This window comes from Erinaceus europaeus, chromosome 2, assembly GCF_950295315.1.
Source record: "Erinaceus europaeus chromosome 2, mEriEur2.1, whole genome shotgun sequence".
In the NCBI taxonomy this organism is placed as follows: domain Eukaryota; kingdom Metazoa; phylum Chordata; class Mammalia; order Eulipotyphla; family Erinaceidae; genus Erinaceus; species Erinaceus europaeus.
In genome coordinates this window covers 99,442,343-99,456,526 of record NC_080163.1, presented here as the reverse complement: position 1 = coordinate 99,456,526, position 14,184 = coordinate 99,442,343, and the positions used below count along the sequence as shown (strand labels likewise).

Here is a 14,184-nt window from a genome sequence, read left to right as displayed (position 1 = left end):
ATACATATTGGGAAAATAAAGACTAAATGTGTGAAAAGTTAAATACTACTGTAAGGCTTTAGTTAAAAATTAATGTTACAATCTATGTCTTATCAGGGGTTTGGAGCCAAATTTTATTTGGCTTAAGCTAGTCACTTTTGTTTTTTTAAATCTATTTCCTCATTTACAGAATTATTATAACTGAATCACAACTTATTTCATATTAATGTTCAGAAAAGGGAATATAATATGTCAAGTACTACTTTAAGCCATAAAAAATACAAGAGTTAATTGTTCTTGTTCCTACAATCACTCTAATCAAATCACATATAGAATTATTATGGCAAACATATTACTCAAAAGATTATGAGTATACCAACACAGATACATTAATTGGCTGCATCAGCTTTATCAAACTGCATATATAGTACTGATCTATAGCCTGAGATTTCCAAATGATTTAGATTTGTAAAAACATTTGGAATGAATCACTGGGCTACTGTCCTGGAAAGAAAATGACTATGCATTATATCTTGAAAGAACAGTAGAGTTAAAATACATGGGATAAACAATATTTTTTTTTCTGGGGAGAAGTAGTATGAACAGACTCAAAATATGTTCACTGATAGAAACTTCAATTTATACTAATAGCTTATTAAGTGCCAAGAGAAACTGCATACGTAATTATTATTTATTTCTGGGCCTGTGATGTAAAAGGAACCCCATAAATATTTACTAAATAAGCTAGAGTTGAGCAGTGCTTGCTCTGGTGAAGTCTCTCTCTCCCTCTCTCAATAAAATAAAATAAAACAAAACATATTTAAATTACATCTAATTATTATTTTGTATTTATTTTCTCAAGGGTATATTCAAATAATAATTTATACTATAATTAAATACTACTAAAATTAATTAACATTGGCTGTGTTTTCAAATAGTCCCTGTAATAAGTAGAACTGTATCATGAAATATTGTTTCAGTTTCATACATACACATAACAATGCATCATGATGTGAGATGCACTCATTCCACAGATTACCATAAATAAGTTTAGAGAACACTATTTTAAACCCAAACTAAAAATATGAACAGTGATTAATGAAATAAAAGTTTTTCTTTCAGTAAACTAAATTCAAGTTTTAAAGATACCTTTTGTGTTGTCGAGTTTAGCAATGACTTTTTGTTCTGCAACATTCCAAATAATCACTAAATTATCGGTACTGCCACTTGCAAACAGATCAGGGTTATGTGGACACCAAGAGAGAGCTGTGATGGTTTTTTTATGTTCAGACATAATTGAGTGAAGTTTGAATTCATTATAATGGTGATCCAACTAAAAAATATATAAATGAAACATTTCAGTGCTGCTTCTTAGAAAATACACTAGTCGTTAACAATCACATTACTTTGAAAAAGCTAGATATGTGAAAATTAATACACCTAGTAAAAATATTATGAACATATTTTCAGCCTTAGACTATTGTTTGTTTGTTTGTTTTTGCCATTAGAGGTATAGGCCCTAACACTACAAATCCACCACTCCCAGAGGTCAATTTTTTAAAAATTTTATTTGATAGGGCAGAGAAAAATTGAAAAGGGATGAGGAGATAGAAAGGGAGAGAGTAAGAGAGACATCTGTAGACCTGCTTCAGGGATCCTGAAGCAGCATGCCCCATGCAGGTAGGGAGCAGGGTCTTGAACCAGGTCCTTGCACATGGCAATATGTGAACTCAACAGGTATGCCACCACCTCCACACACACATTTGGCCTACTTTCAAGTATATTCAGTCAGCTGGAATAAACTGTTTCAAAAAAGAGACCTGAAAAACTAAACATATCAATTAAAAAAAATAAAAATATATACATAGAAATTCATGACCTTTTTATAATTTCAATTGCTAGATCTATCTACTGATGAAAAAAGCCTTTGATTTAGAATCTTTTTTCTGAATATTTTATTTACATCTGAATTTTAAATATATAATATAAACCAACTTCCTGTTGTTTCAGTAATAAGATGTTTGAAGTCTCTAGAGCAATGCTAATACTGACCCCATTATATGTTTTTTTAAATAAATTAAGCTGTGTTCTTAAATGTAAGTGGACAAAAGGAATATCTTAATTATCCTACTTCCTTTACTAATGTACCACTAATTAGGAGATCAATTAATTCATTATTTAAAATATATTTAGATATATTTTTGTTATATTTGTTTTACATTATTTAACAAATAAATGAAAACTACAGATTAATGAATAGGATGTATTTTTGCCTGTCTAACAGCAAGAACATTTTCAAAGCACTATAATTTAGATGATCACATTTATAAATATTTATTAACATAACCTTAATTAATGTGAATGCCACTGTTTAATAATGGATTTTTCTATATCTCAGTACTTTGGAATAAGGGTTACAATGGATTCTAATAAACTACCACTTGGGTTTATTGACATTAATTTTGAAGTTATTTTTAATCTGTTCCACTCAGTATATTATCAGATTTGATCAACTATTAAATGATATTTATGAAAGTCATTAGAATTTTCTTTAGCCATTTAATTGTAATGCATTAATATATTGTTTTAATTACTCTAAAAGGAAAATAACTTACGCTTTAAATTACTAACTCAGAATAATGATTAGCCTTAAATACTGAATTTTAAATGTAATAGGAATGTATTACTAAATTAGTTTCTGCAATAGTTAGTAAGAAGAACTTTATGCTTGAGTTAACATCTAAATGAGGAAATATTCTCCAGACAGGAAACAACAGCTTAACAGAAAAAATTAATGTAATAAAAGCAACATAAAAAAAAAGAATCTGAAATATTTTAGAAAATGCAATGATATGGTTATGTCTGGAGTACGAAGTGAAAGATAAGAATGTAAAAACAAATGCCATATAAACAAGGAGCCAATGAATAATTAAAATTCTAATTATCAATGTAGATGACTGATTACAAAGAAGGATAATTAAAGGGAAAGAAAATTGTAGATTATTATCATAATTCCCATGAGACAGACAAAAGATAGTAAAAGAAGAAAAATAAGTAAGCTTGAAGGAGTCATGTTAAGTGAGATAAGCCAGAAAGAGAAGGATGAGCCTTACTCATGGGTAGAATTTAGGAAACAAGAACAAAAAGTGGAAACACAATGTAAGATTTGGAGTGGTTTGATGTATACTACCAAAGTAAAGGACTCTGGGGAAGGAGAACAGTGACAGGGTTGGGGGCAGGGAGGGAGGGGATAGAGAAGTTTTCAGATTCTAGTGCATGATGATGGATAAGGACCTAAGTTGGGGGTGCAAGTGTTTTTCACACACCAATAATGATAACATGAGAAATTTTAGCTATGTGCAAACAACTGTACTATAGGCCATAAACCTCCCAATTAATAAAATAAATAAATAAATAAATAAACACTTGACTCACTCCTGGCTGTTTAAACTTTAGGATGGCAATAGAAGGGGAAGTCAAAAATAACTCTAACATTTGTAGTATGGATGAATAGAAAACTGGTGACACTGAATTGTTGATTCTGAATTTAAGGGAAGGAGTGAATTTTGCTTTAAGATGTTAATGTGGATGGGGTAGTGGAGCCCCTGGTAGAGCACACATATTACAGTGTGCAAGGACCCAGGTTCAAGCCCTTGGTCCCCACCTGCAGGGCGAAAGCTTTGTGAGTGGTGAAGCAGTGCTGCAGGTGTCTTTCTGTCTGTCTCTCTCTCTCTATCTATCTCCCTCCTCCTCTCAATTTCTAGCTATCTCTATCCAATAAATAAATAAAGATAAAAAAATTTTAAACTTTTTAAAAAGATGTTAATGGCATCTCCATATGGATAAATTCAGAAAGTCACTGATTCTATAGAGTGGAAACTGTATGACTGGATGAAACTAGGGTGTGAGGAAAAAAGTAGTTGAAAAAGTTTTTCATCTCAAGAATATCTCTAAATATATCTGTACTATTTTTAATACAATGATCTCTAAGTGGACTTCTCATTTTCTTCAACTGAGAAGATATTGTTCTCACATTAAATATTATTAAACAAGCTTTGTAATCAATGACCCAAAGAATAACACATATATAAAATAATATATTCTTAAATAACTAGAAATTATCATAACATTTAGAAATGAATTCACATTCATAAAATGAATTCTTGAAGAGATCCTTTTGACAATAAATATAATGAAAGTATTTTCTAAATCCCTGACTACTAAAACTATTATAGTAAAAAGCAACAAAATAGGAAAATACAATTCTAGTAAAATTATAGCATTATGCTTTTATCTGACAAGGACTTAAAATAAATATTTATTACCAATTTAATTCATTCAATTAAATCTGTATTAATTTACCTGATAAATATAGATGGCCAGCGTAGCACAATATGCAAATCTGTCTCCACTGGCTGCACATACATCTTTGTTCCAGGGCTGACATCCGGCAGCCAGTAGTCCAACTTGCCTTACCTGGGACATGCTTGCCTTGAAAAAGACATTTGAAGAAAGATGAGTCATTTTCAGGATTAAAAACTTTCTTTTCATTTACTTCTCACTTCTTCAATCCTATTTATTTATTTATTTATTTATTTATTTCCAGGGTTATTGCTGGGGCTCAGTGCTGGCACTATAAATCCACTGCTTCTGAAGGAGAATTTTTTTCTATTTTATTGGATAGGACAGAGAGAAATTGAAAGAGGAGAGCGGGATAGAAAGGGCAAAAGAAAGAGAGACACCTGCAGATCTGCTTCACCACTTGTGAAGCATCTCCCATGCAGGTGGGGAGTGAGGGACTCAAAACAGGAACCCTTGTGCAGGTCCTTGCATTTAGTTCTATGTGCGTTTAACTGAGTCACTGACTGACCCCATCTGCATCAATTCTTACCATTTCGTCTTGACAGTTTTTTTCTGCTACTACTGTCAATTTCAATGGAGAGAACTGTAGTTGGTATTTCCCAATGTCTGTAGACATCAAAGTAGACCAAACAGAATAGAGATGTAAGAGATTACAAAATCATAAATGAAGATGAACACTTGATAAAAGCTGTTAAGGACTGATGGTTTAGAATGAAATATAAGGCTGGCTCAATAAATAGAGCACATACTTTACAATATATGAGGCTCTGTCTTTACTCAATGGCACTACAAAGGCACCCCAGTACCAAAGAGAGCTCTATGGATGGTACATTGGACTATCTTACCTCTTCCTCTTTCTAAATATATACAGTAGAAAAACTTGGCCAAGGAAACCACTCAGTGAATGCACAAGGTTTTTGGCTAATTCTTTAATCACATTTTTAAAAATAAAATAAAAGAAAAAGGGGCCAGACAGTTACTGACCCAGTTAAATACATATGCTACTATGTGGAAGTACCCAGGATCAAACCCCCCAGACCGCACAGGCAGGAGGGAAGCTTCAGGAGTGGTAAAACAGTGTTGCAGGTGTCTCTCTCTCTCTCCCCTTCTCTACCTTCTCCTTTTTTATTTCACTCTGTCCTACAGAATGTAAGCAAATAGAATACAAAATAAAAAAATAAAATAGAATAGGCTATAAAGTACACAACATCTAAAGGGCTCTACTGCCCCTAGAGTGGGCCATTCTGTACTTTCCCAGATTAATGAAACCTTCAGGAGAAACTGAAACATTCAAATATTGAAATAAATATAACCAATAAATATAATTCAAATATTGAAATAAATATTGTCTTGTCACAAGGCAGGAATGAAAAATCTACAAGTCCTTCCAGCCAACTTTGGGAGGACTATGATTTCTGCCCTTCATTTTTACATTGACTTTGTATCCCATAAAAGTATTTGAGGGACTCAAGGAAGCATATAAATTGTGTCAACAATATTTGACATTCACAAAAAGGATCTAGAAACTATAGGCTCTCTGAACGAAGGTGGTTGTGTGAAAGGGTACAGAATGCTAGCGTGAACCCCAGTATCTCAGTAGAGATAATACAAGGAAGCTGCAGCTTCAGGCTGGCGGAGAATATAGACAAAGACTGATATCCAGAACAGCAGCATGGGAGGGCTAGGGAGTGTTAGGTCTTTTGTTTTTTCCTACCCAGAACACTGTTCTGAAATAGATATTACCTAAAATTTCTCTCTGCTCAAAGAATTCTAAGAATTTATGTGGAAACTCTAAATTCAGCTTTTCCAGGAAACTGGAGAAAAGGATGCAAAGTATGAAGCTGTTTTTAAATCTGTGAGCATGTTAAAAATGCAGATATAGGAAGATCAAAAGCCAAAAACATGTCTGTACTGAGTATTAAACTATATAGTTACCCTCAATGAATAATACTCATGAATAAATTTTTAACACAAAAAACTTTTCAAGGTTAGAATCTAGACCATGTACAAGGGGATTTATACAACCCATGTTCATGCCTGAAATTTGATAGTCTCAGGTTCAATTTCTGATACCACAAAAAAAAAAAAAAGAGCTTAGAAGTACTTTGGCAAAAATATATATATTGGGTATTTTTCTAATATGATCTAAAATAATCATGTAAAGGACTCTTATTAGGCAAAATAGTTTTCTATTTATATCACATAGTCATACCATGAAAACATCATATTTACATTAGTCAGCCCTTCCTATGCATGTTTCTTCATTCACTGATGCAGCCAACCATAGATGGAAACATATCTGTGCTGTGGAGCTATGCCTTCGAAGGTTGTATCTATTCTGAACATGCACATTATTCTTGTCATTATTCCTTAAACAATACAGTATAAGAAACACATAACACGGGGAAGTCGGGTGGTAGCCGGTTAAGCTCCAGTGAAGCAAAGCGCAAGGACCAGCGTAAGGATCCCAGTTCGAGCCTCCAGCTCCCCACTTGCAAGGGAGTCGCTTCACAGGCAGTGAAGCAGGTCTGTAGGTGTCTGTCTTTCTCTCCCGCTTTCTGTCTTCCCCTCCTCTCTCCATTTCTCTCTGTCCTCTCCAACAACAATGACATCAATAACAACAACAATAAAACAAGGGCAACAAAGGGAATAAATATTTAAAAAGAAAAAGAAAAAAGAAATACATAACAGTGTATTAAGTATTAAAAGCAATTAAGATGATTTAAAATATGTAGAAGAATGTGCTTCCACTGGTTTCTCCATTGTAATCTAGTTACCCTCTTGTCTTTGTTTCTATGTCATTTATATAGATAGATAGATAGATAGATATAGATATATAATATATGAAAATTGAACAAATTGGATTTTGTAACTGCAGAGGTACTGGAACCAATGCTCAATATATTTGAGGAGGCATCAGATTCATATCTGATTTAAATAGGAAAAAATCACCAAAAAATATAAAATTATACATTTTATTTCAAAAATACATAATAAACTGAAAGATAATAAATGTGGCATTCATTAACACGGGCGATAGTATTTAGTCAATATTTGGTTTGTGTTGCTAGAAAGCTCTATATAATTTAATATTTAATAGTATAGTACTGTTACATAGCACTACAACAAAAAATATCACCCACAAGAAACATACACACACACACACACACACATATGCACACATACACCTAAGCTACAACAGCAAGTCTTAAAGGTACTTGCTCAGTATATCTTTAAGAGCTCTCCACTGCAATCGAACTATCTTCTCATCTTTCTATTTGAGTACCTTGGAGTTAAAGGAAAGTTATTCTAAACAAATGAAATCTGGTCCAAGCATGGAAAATAACCCATTGTCTCTTTATTATATGCTTTCTTTTTAAATTTATTAGTGACTTAATTATAGGCAAGATGGCGGTATAAGAGGGATACAATTCCCACCACCAGAGTTCCATATCCCCTCCCCTCCACTGAAGGTATCCCTGTTCTTCATGCCTCTGAGAGTATGGACCAAGGATCTTTATGGAGTGCAGAAGGTGGAAAGTCTGGCTTCTGTAATTGCTTCTCCATTGGACATAGGTGTTGACAGGTCGATCCATACCCCCAGCCTGTTTCTATCTTTTCCTCGTGGGGTAGGGTTTTTTATGTTTTAAGTACAGGTGAAAAATCATGTACTGTCTATACATAAACTGACAGTTTTTTCTTTTCATGTTCAGTAATAAGTAAATTCTTGTCAGTTATGATATGTCTAATTTGCTCATGAAACTTTCTTTAATCTTTCCTATTTCCTATTTCTATATTTTGAACATATTTTTTTTTCTACTTCATCTCCCTCCATACCCTACAACCCCCTATCCAAGTGGAATCAGTAATGTATTAAAATAAAAAGTCATTTGCAGTAATATTGGTACAACTTAAAAAGGTACAAACATTTAACAGTGTTTTCATGACTGCTCATCTTAATAATAAAGTAGTTGGGCTTATTAAAAAAAAAGAAATAAAGCTAGTAGTCTTCTGATTGGGTACAAGTAAAAAAGAAAATGTGACAAAGATATAGGCTCATTGCCTTATAATACACATTTATTTGGATACTAGCATTCTACAGAAATTAGTAATATGTTCTTCTTTTTTCTTCTGATTTTACCTAAGAGTTTTACTGATTTTTTTTCAAATAATCAGCTTTTAGTTTTGTTGGTTTTCTCTTTCAATTACACTGATTTCCACTCTATTTCCCAATTATTTATCTTCTGTCTCCTTTGAATTTAATTTCCTCTTCCTTTTTCTAATTTCCTTAAGCAAACATTCTGATGGTTGATTTCTTCTTTTCTCACACATCACTGAGATGGCATAAACAGCCTACTAAGCACTCCTTTTCTGCTGCACTTCATGAAATTTGTTAGATTTTATTTTTAATTTCATTTAGTTGAAGGTACTTTTTAAACTTTTCTTGAGAGTTCTTTGATCAATGTGTTAGCTGGGATACTACTGTCTAATCTCTAAGAATTCGAGGATCTCTCAGCTATCTTCCTATTATTGATTCACTGTTGTTTGTGAACAGAGTCTTTATCACTTCTATAGTTTTAATTTTGATACAGTGCATTTTATGACCCATAAAGAAGTCTACCTAGGTAAACATTCCATGTGAATTGAAGAATGTGTAATTTGCTGTTATTAGATCCTAAAAGTGTCAATTATACGTCACTGATTAAAATTCTTTTTAACTTAAATGTTGTTATTGATTTTTTTCTATCTCTTAGATCTGTTCATTTTTCATAGAAGAGATTAAAGTTTCCAGCCATAAGACTGATTGTGTGTGTGTGTGTGTGTGTGTGTGTGTGTGTGTGTGTATTCATGATTTCATTGCTCCAGCCACTTTTTCATTCAGATACAGAGGCAGAGAGTGACAGTGTGTATAGGGTTGGGGGTAAAAGGGGGGTTGTTAGAGACACCCCAGCAACAGAAGTTCCTCCAAAGCACTTCCAAAATTGTACAGAGCATCAAATCTGGGGAACATGCATGGCAAAGAATACATCCTATCTGATGAACTAGTTTCTGGTTCATCTATCAGATTTGTCTCAAAAATAATATGCACACAGCACAGTCAGACACAACTATTACTCTTATTTATTCTATGAGTGTTGATCCTTATAACATTATGATTTAATATTCTCTTTTAGCCCTAATAAGTTTCCTTGATGTCAATCTGCTAGGTTTGAGAGTAGAATAGCTATACTTACCTCTCTCGATTAATGTTATCATGGTATATCTTTTCCTCCCTCTTTTATTTATCACTTTATAGGGGTAAAGGTTATTGGTTTACAGTACAGTTATTGACACTTGGGTAAAATTTCTCATCTCCCTGTGGTAGGTGTCTACTCACACTCAACCTAGGTCTCTTTTTATCCATTTAGTCTTAATGTCTTTTTTTTTTTTTTAATTTTTTTTTTCTCCTCCAGGGTTATTGCTGGGCTCGGTGCCTGCACCATGAATCCACCGCTCCTGGAGGCCATTTTCCCCCCTTTTTGTTGCCCTAGTTGTTGCAGCCTCGTTGCGGTTATTATTGCCATTGTTGACGTTGCTTTGTTGTTGGATAGGACAGAGAGAAATGGATAGAGGAGGGGAAGACAGAGAGGGGGAGAGAAAGATAGACACCTGCAGACCTGCTTCACCACCCGTGAAGCGACTCCTCTGCAGGTGGGGAGCCGGGGGCTCGAACCGGCATCCTTACGCCGGTCCCTGCGCTTTGCACCACGTGCGCTTAACCCACTGCGCCACCGCCCGACTCCCCCTTAATGTCTTTTTATTTAAAGTGAGTTTACTGTAGACAATATGTAAGCTTATGAATCTTTACGATGGTCATTAGCTGTACCAAAGTCACTCTAAAGTAATACATACTTTTAGTAAAAAGAAAAAAAAGTTTTAAATCAGTCATTCCTCTCCCTCCTGAATTAAACTATCATCACTATCCCATCCCATAAAAAATACACAAATGGTACTTGAAAAAGAGTCTTCCATTTCAACATCAGAAACACACTTGCAAAAATTAAAATGCTCACATATTATACAAAGGATACTGGCATTGTAGTATGCTACTAATAAACTGATAAGTTGAAATATTTCCATCATTTCTTAATGAGACTGAAATTCAAGACAAGCTCTTCACTATTTCTTTGTTAAAGACTACTGCAGGATCAGGCAGAGGAGATAGCATAATGGTTATGTAAAGAGATTCTCATGCCTGAGGTTTTAAAGTCTCAGGTTCAATATGCTATCCCAGTACAAGCCAGAGCTGAGCAGTGCTCTGGTTTGAAAATTAATTACTTAATTAAAATTTAAAAAAATACTGTAGGGTCCACTCAAGAGAAAGATATTTACTGACTTCAAGGAATTGGAGTTTCACAAAATATGAAAAGTCAACTTTAAAAATGAAGCCTAAGAAGCTCTACACAATTAAGTACTATAATTTAAGAAAAAATCAAAAAGAAATATTATAATTAAACAAAAAAATAAATGAAAGAATGATAAAACATCTCTGATCAAAGTGGTCAGAATGGGACCTCAATAAATGAGAAAAAAAGAACTCAGTTCAGTCCTGCATCATTTTAGCTGCACATGATGGGTATGGTGAAACTGTATGAAGATATCCCAGTTTTTATTTGTTTGTTTGCTTGTTTCACTCATTAATAAAAAAGAAAATTTCACACATTACCATCGTCTAAATAATTAGAGAAACCTTCCACTGAAAAGATGAAAATAATTTTAGAATAACATATTATTCAAAATAAAATCCATTTGAACTACATGAAATTTTAGGTAACAGGTTTCTAATGTTATAATAATAAATTAGAACAGCTATTATCAAAATACTGTAAAAGTTGTCATAGTAATAAATACAAATGCTTTGGAAATGTAATTGTCTAAAAATTTATCAGATGGAATATTTTACATTTTATCTTAAAATAGTATCATAATATAGTATTATCAAATATATATCTATTGCATTAAATGGTTTTATTTATGCAAAATGACTTTCTTGAGATAATGCTACTAAATCAATCTCATTAGAAAGAACTTGATTTTATATTTAAAACATAAAAGCAACCTAGAAACATTAAGAACACATTTGAAACCAGGCTAGAGAACTATCATCACCCTAATATGTTATTATCTTGCCTCTGCTTTAAAGTCTTTTAAATACATATTTTATTCTCCCACAGATTTTTGCAGTGCAGAAATGTCCATGACAACTATGACACAGAAATATGAGAAATATCTTTAAAATCACAGGAAGTCATAATTACAACATAAGTATATCTTACTCTTTGGAGTCCTTCATACCAATCATCTTGCTCAAACCAATTTGAAATGTAAGTCATCCAAGCCATAGAATGTTTCTACTTTAATCAATGTAATTGGAAACTCAGCATCAGAATAGGCAGCACCTAAAGTAACAACAATGTGTTTCAACCAGAGAGCTTTACCAAAATCTGCTTTGTGAAATGTTAACTACAAAAAGACAGAAGTGCACAAATATTTCAGCTGAACCAGTTTTAATAATCTACAAATACTAATACTAAATTAACAACTGTAAGCCTCGATTCAACTAAATATGCTAATACTTAATACCAAAGATAGCTATCAAATATTCTGTTAGGCTTTCAGTTTTTACACTAAAAGCAAGTTAGATTTACGTTTTCTGAGAAACACACAAATTATTTCTAGCTGCTTCTAAGTAAAAACAAGAAATCCAAAATTTCCACAAGAGAAACAGAAAAGTAGTTCACGCCAGCCTTAGGAGTTGAACAGAAAGCTAGAAGTTTCTAGCATAGGACAAGCCTGAATTTCTACTTGCTTTCTGCTCCATATATGCCAGTGAAATCGTTTTATAGTTATTAGTTTAGTGCTAATTACCAAACTGCCTCAAAAAGTTGAAAGACAGAGAATAATTGAGTGCTAATATGATCACAAGATAAACAAAACCACATGAACTTTTTTTTCTTTTTAAATATTTTATTTATTCATTTACTGTATAGAAACTAAGATGGATGAAGGAGAGAGAGAGAGAGATTGTAATGGGGTAACCGCAGCACTGCCTTACCTACCACTTGTAAGGCTTCCCCATATAGGAGGGGACCAGAGGCTTGAACATGGGTCTGTGTGTTTGGCAACATGTACTCAACTGAGTAGGCCACCAGCCAGTCCCATGAATTTGATTTAATTTTAGTTTAATTCACTTAGGCAAGAAATGATCTACTCTTCATGTTAAATAAGTGTTTTCTTGGCACCCTTTATATTATTTGGATTTCAAAAGTATCCTCTAAAATATTTAAGGCTACATCCAACAGGTAGCACATTCCAAATGATTTTTTCCTGATGGAACTCAACAAACCCATACCTAAGCCACACTGAATGGTGGTAAAGAAAGAGAAGAGAAAGATTGTGGGCAGGGGGACAGAAATTGAGAGAAGACAGTATTTCATTCTTCCTAGCCAAGAAGGAAAAATATTTTTTATACCATTATAGAAAGATAGGCTTGTATGATCTGTAACTATCATTGTAGCGGGTTGTAAATGTTTTTTTCTCTTTTTAAATATATATTTACTTTTATTATTTGACAGAGATAGAGAAATTGAGAAGGTAGAGATAGGGAGAGAGACAGAGGAACACCTGTAGTCCTACTTCACAACTTATGAAGCTTTCCCTCTTCAGTTGGGTACTAGGGGCTTGAACCTGGGTCTTTGCACATTGTAATGTGTGCACTTAACCAGCTGTCCAACCACCTGGTCCCTGAATGTCGTTTCTTTATTCTACATGTTTCCAAATGGAACATGGCATTCTTCCTCAAGATTCTTCCTCCTTATCCTCTAGAAATATATACAATGATAGCTGCTTAAAGCCTTAGCTCACAATGCTTGTGAATAGACTAGAGTAAGACTGGCATAATCTCTTACTACTTTGTTTATATCTTAATAGCCTTCCTAAAAAAGGATCAGGGAATTCTGCACAGCTCATCTAGTTTCCACAAAATCCTTTTATTTCTGTCTGTCAGAATTTGACTCTTGTATTACTCTACCTCTGAGGTTCTCCCCTCCTCACTGTTCCTGTTCTTATCTGTTGTTATCCTGTTTTGACTTAAAATTCACTGTCTATATCATGTCTTAAACTATTTCACCTCACCGAAAGCCTATATTACAAAAGTCCACTGCCGCTTATTAAAGTAGTGAAGGACTTATTAAAAGAAAATTTGGGAATGATAGAATTTCTAGAGTAGCAAAAAAAAAAAAATCATACTTGGAATTATATAACAACACATCAAATCTCTAGAAACATTCTTTTTTTTTCTTTCAATTTTTTTTTTTTATAAAAAGGAAACATTGACAAAAACCATAAGACAAGAGGAGTACAACTCCACACAATTCCCACCACCAGAAGCTCACATTCCATCTACCCCCTCGATAGCATTCCTATTCTTTTTTTTTTTATTTATTCCCTTTTGTTGTCCTTGTTGTTATATTGCTGTAGTTATTATTGTTGTCGTCCTTGTTGGATAGGACAGAGAGAAATGGAGAAAGGAGAGGAAGACAGAGAGTGGGAGAGAAAGATAGACACCTGTAGACCTGCTTCACCGCTTATAAAGCAATTCCCCTGCATATGGGAAGCCGGGGGCTCGAACTCGGATCCTTATGCTGGTCCTTGCACTTTGTGCCACCTGCGCTTAACTCACTGTGCTACCACCCAACTCCCAGCTTTCCTATTCTTTATCCTTCTGGGAGCATGGACCATGGGACATTATTGGGTGCAGAAGGTGGAAGGTCTGGATTCTGTAATTGTTTCCTGCTGAACATG

At 33.7% G+C, this 14,184-nt stretch overlaps 1 protein-coding gene across 3 annotated transcripts in view; it reads right to left on the bottom strand.

The window, feature by feature from the left end:
- WDR17 (WD repeat domain 17) overlaps positions 1–11,723 on the bottom strand; it is an 85,737-nt gene extending 74,014 nt beyond the window's left edge. For all 3 annotated transcript variants that reach the window (XM_060184525.1, XM_060184534.1, XM_007528263.3), the window contains exons 1-3: positions 11,658–11,723; positions 4,342–4,470; positions 1,129–1,312 (exon numbers count right to left, since the gene is read on the bottom strand). In XM_060184525.1, coding sequence (XP_060040508.1) covers positions 1,129–1,312; positions 4,342–4,470; positions 11,658–11,723 — 379 coding nt within the window. The remainder of the gene's footprint in view (positions 1–1,128; positions 1,313–4,341; positions 4,471–11,657) is intronic.
- Positions 11,724–14,184: the final 2,461 nt, after the last annotated feature.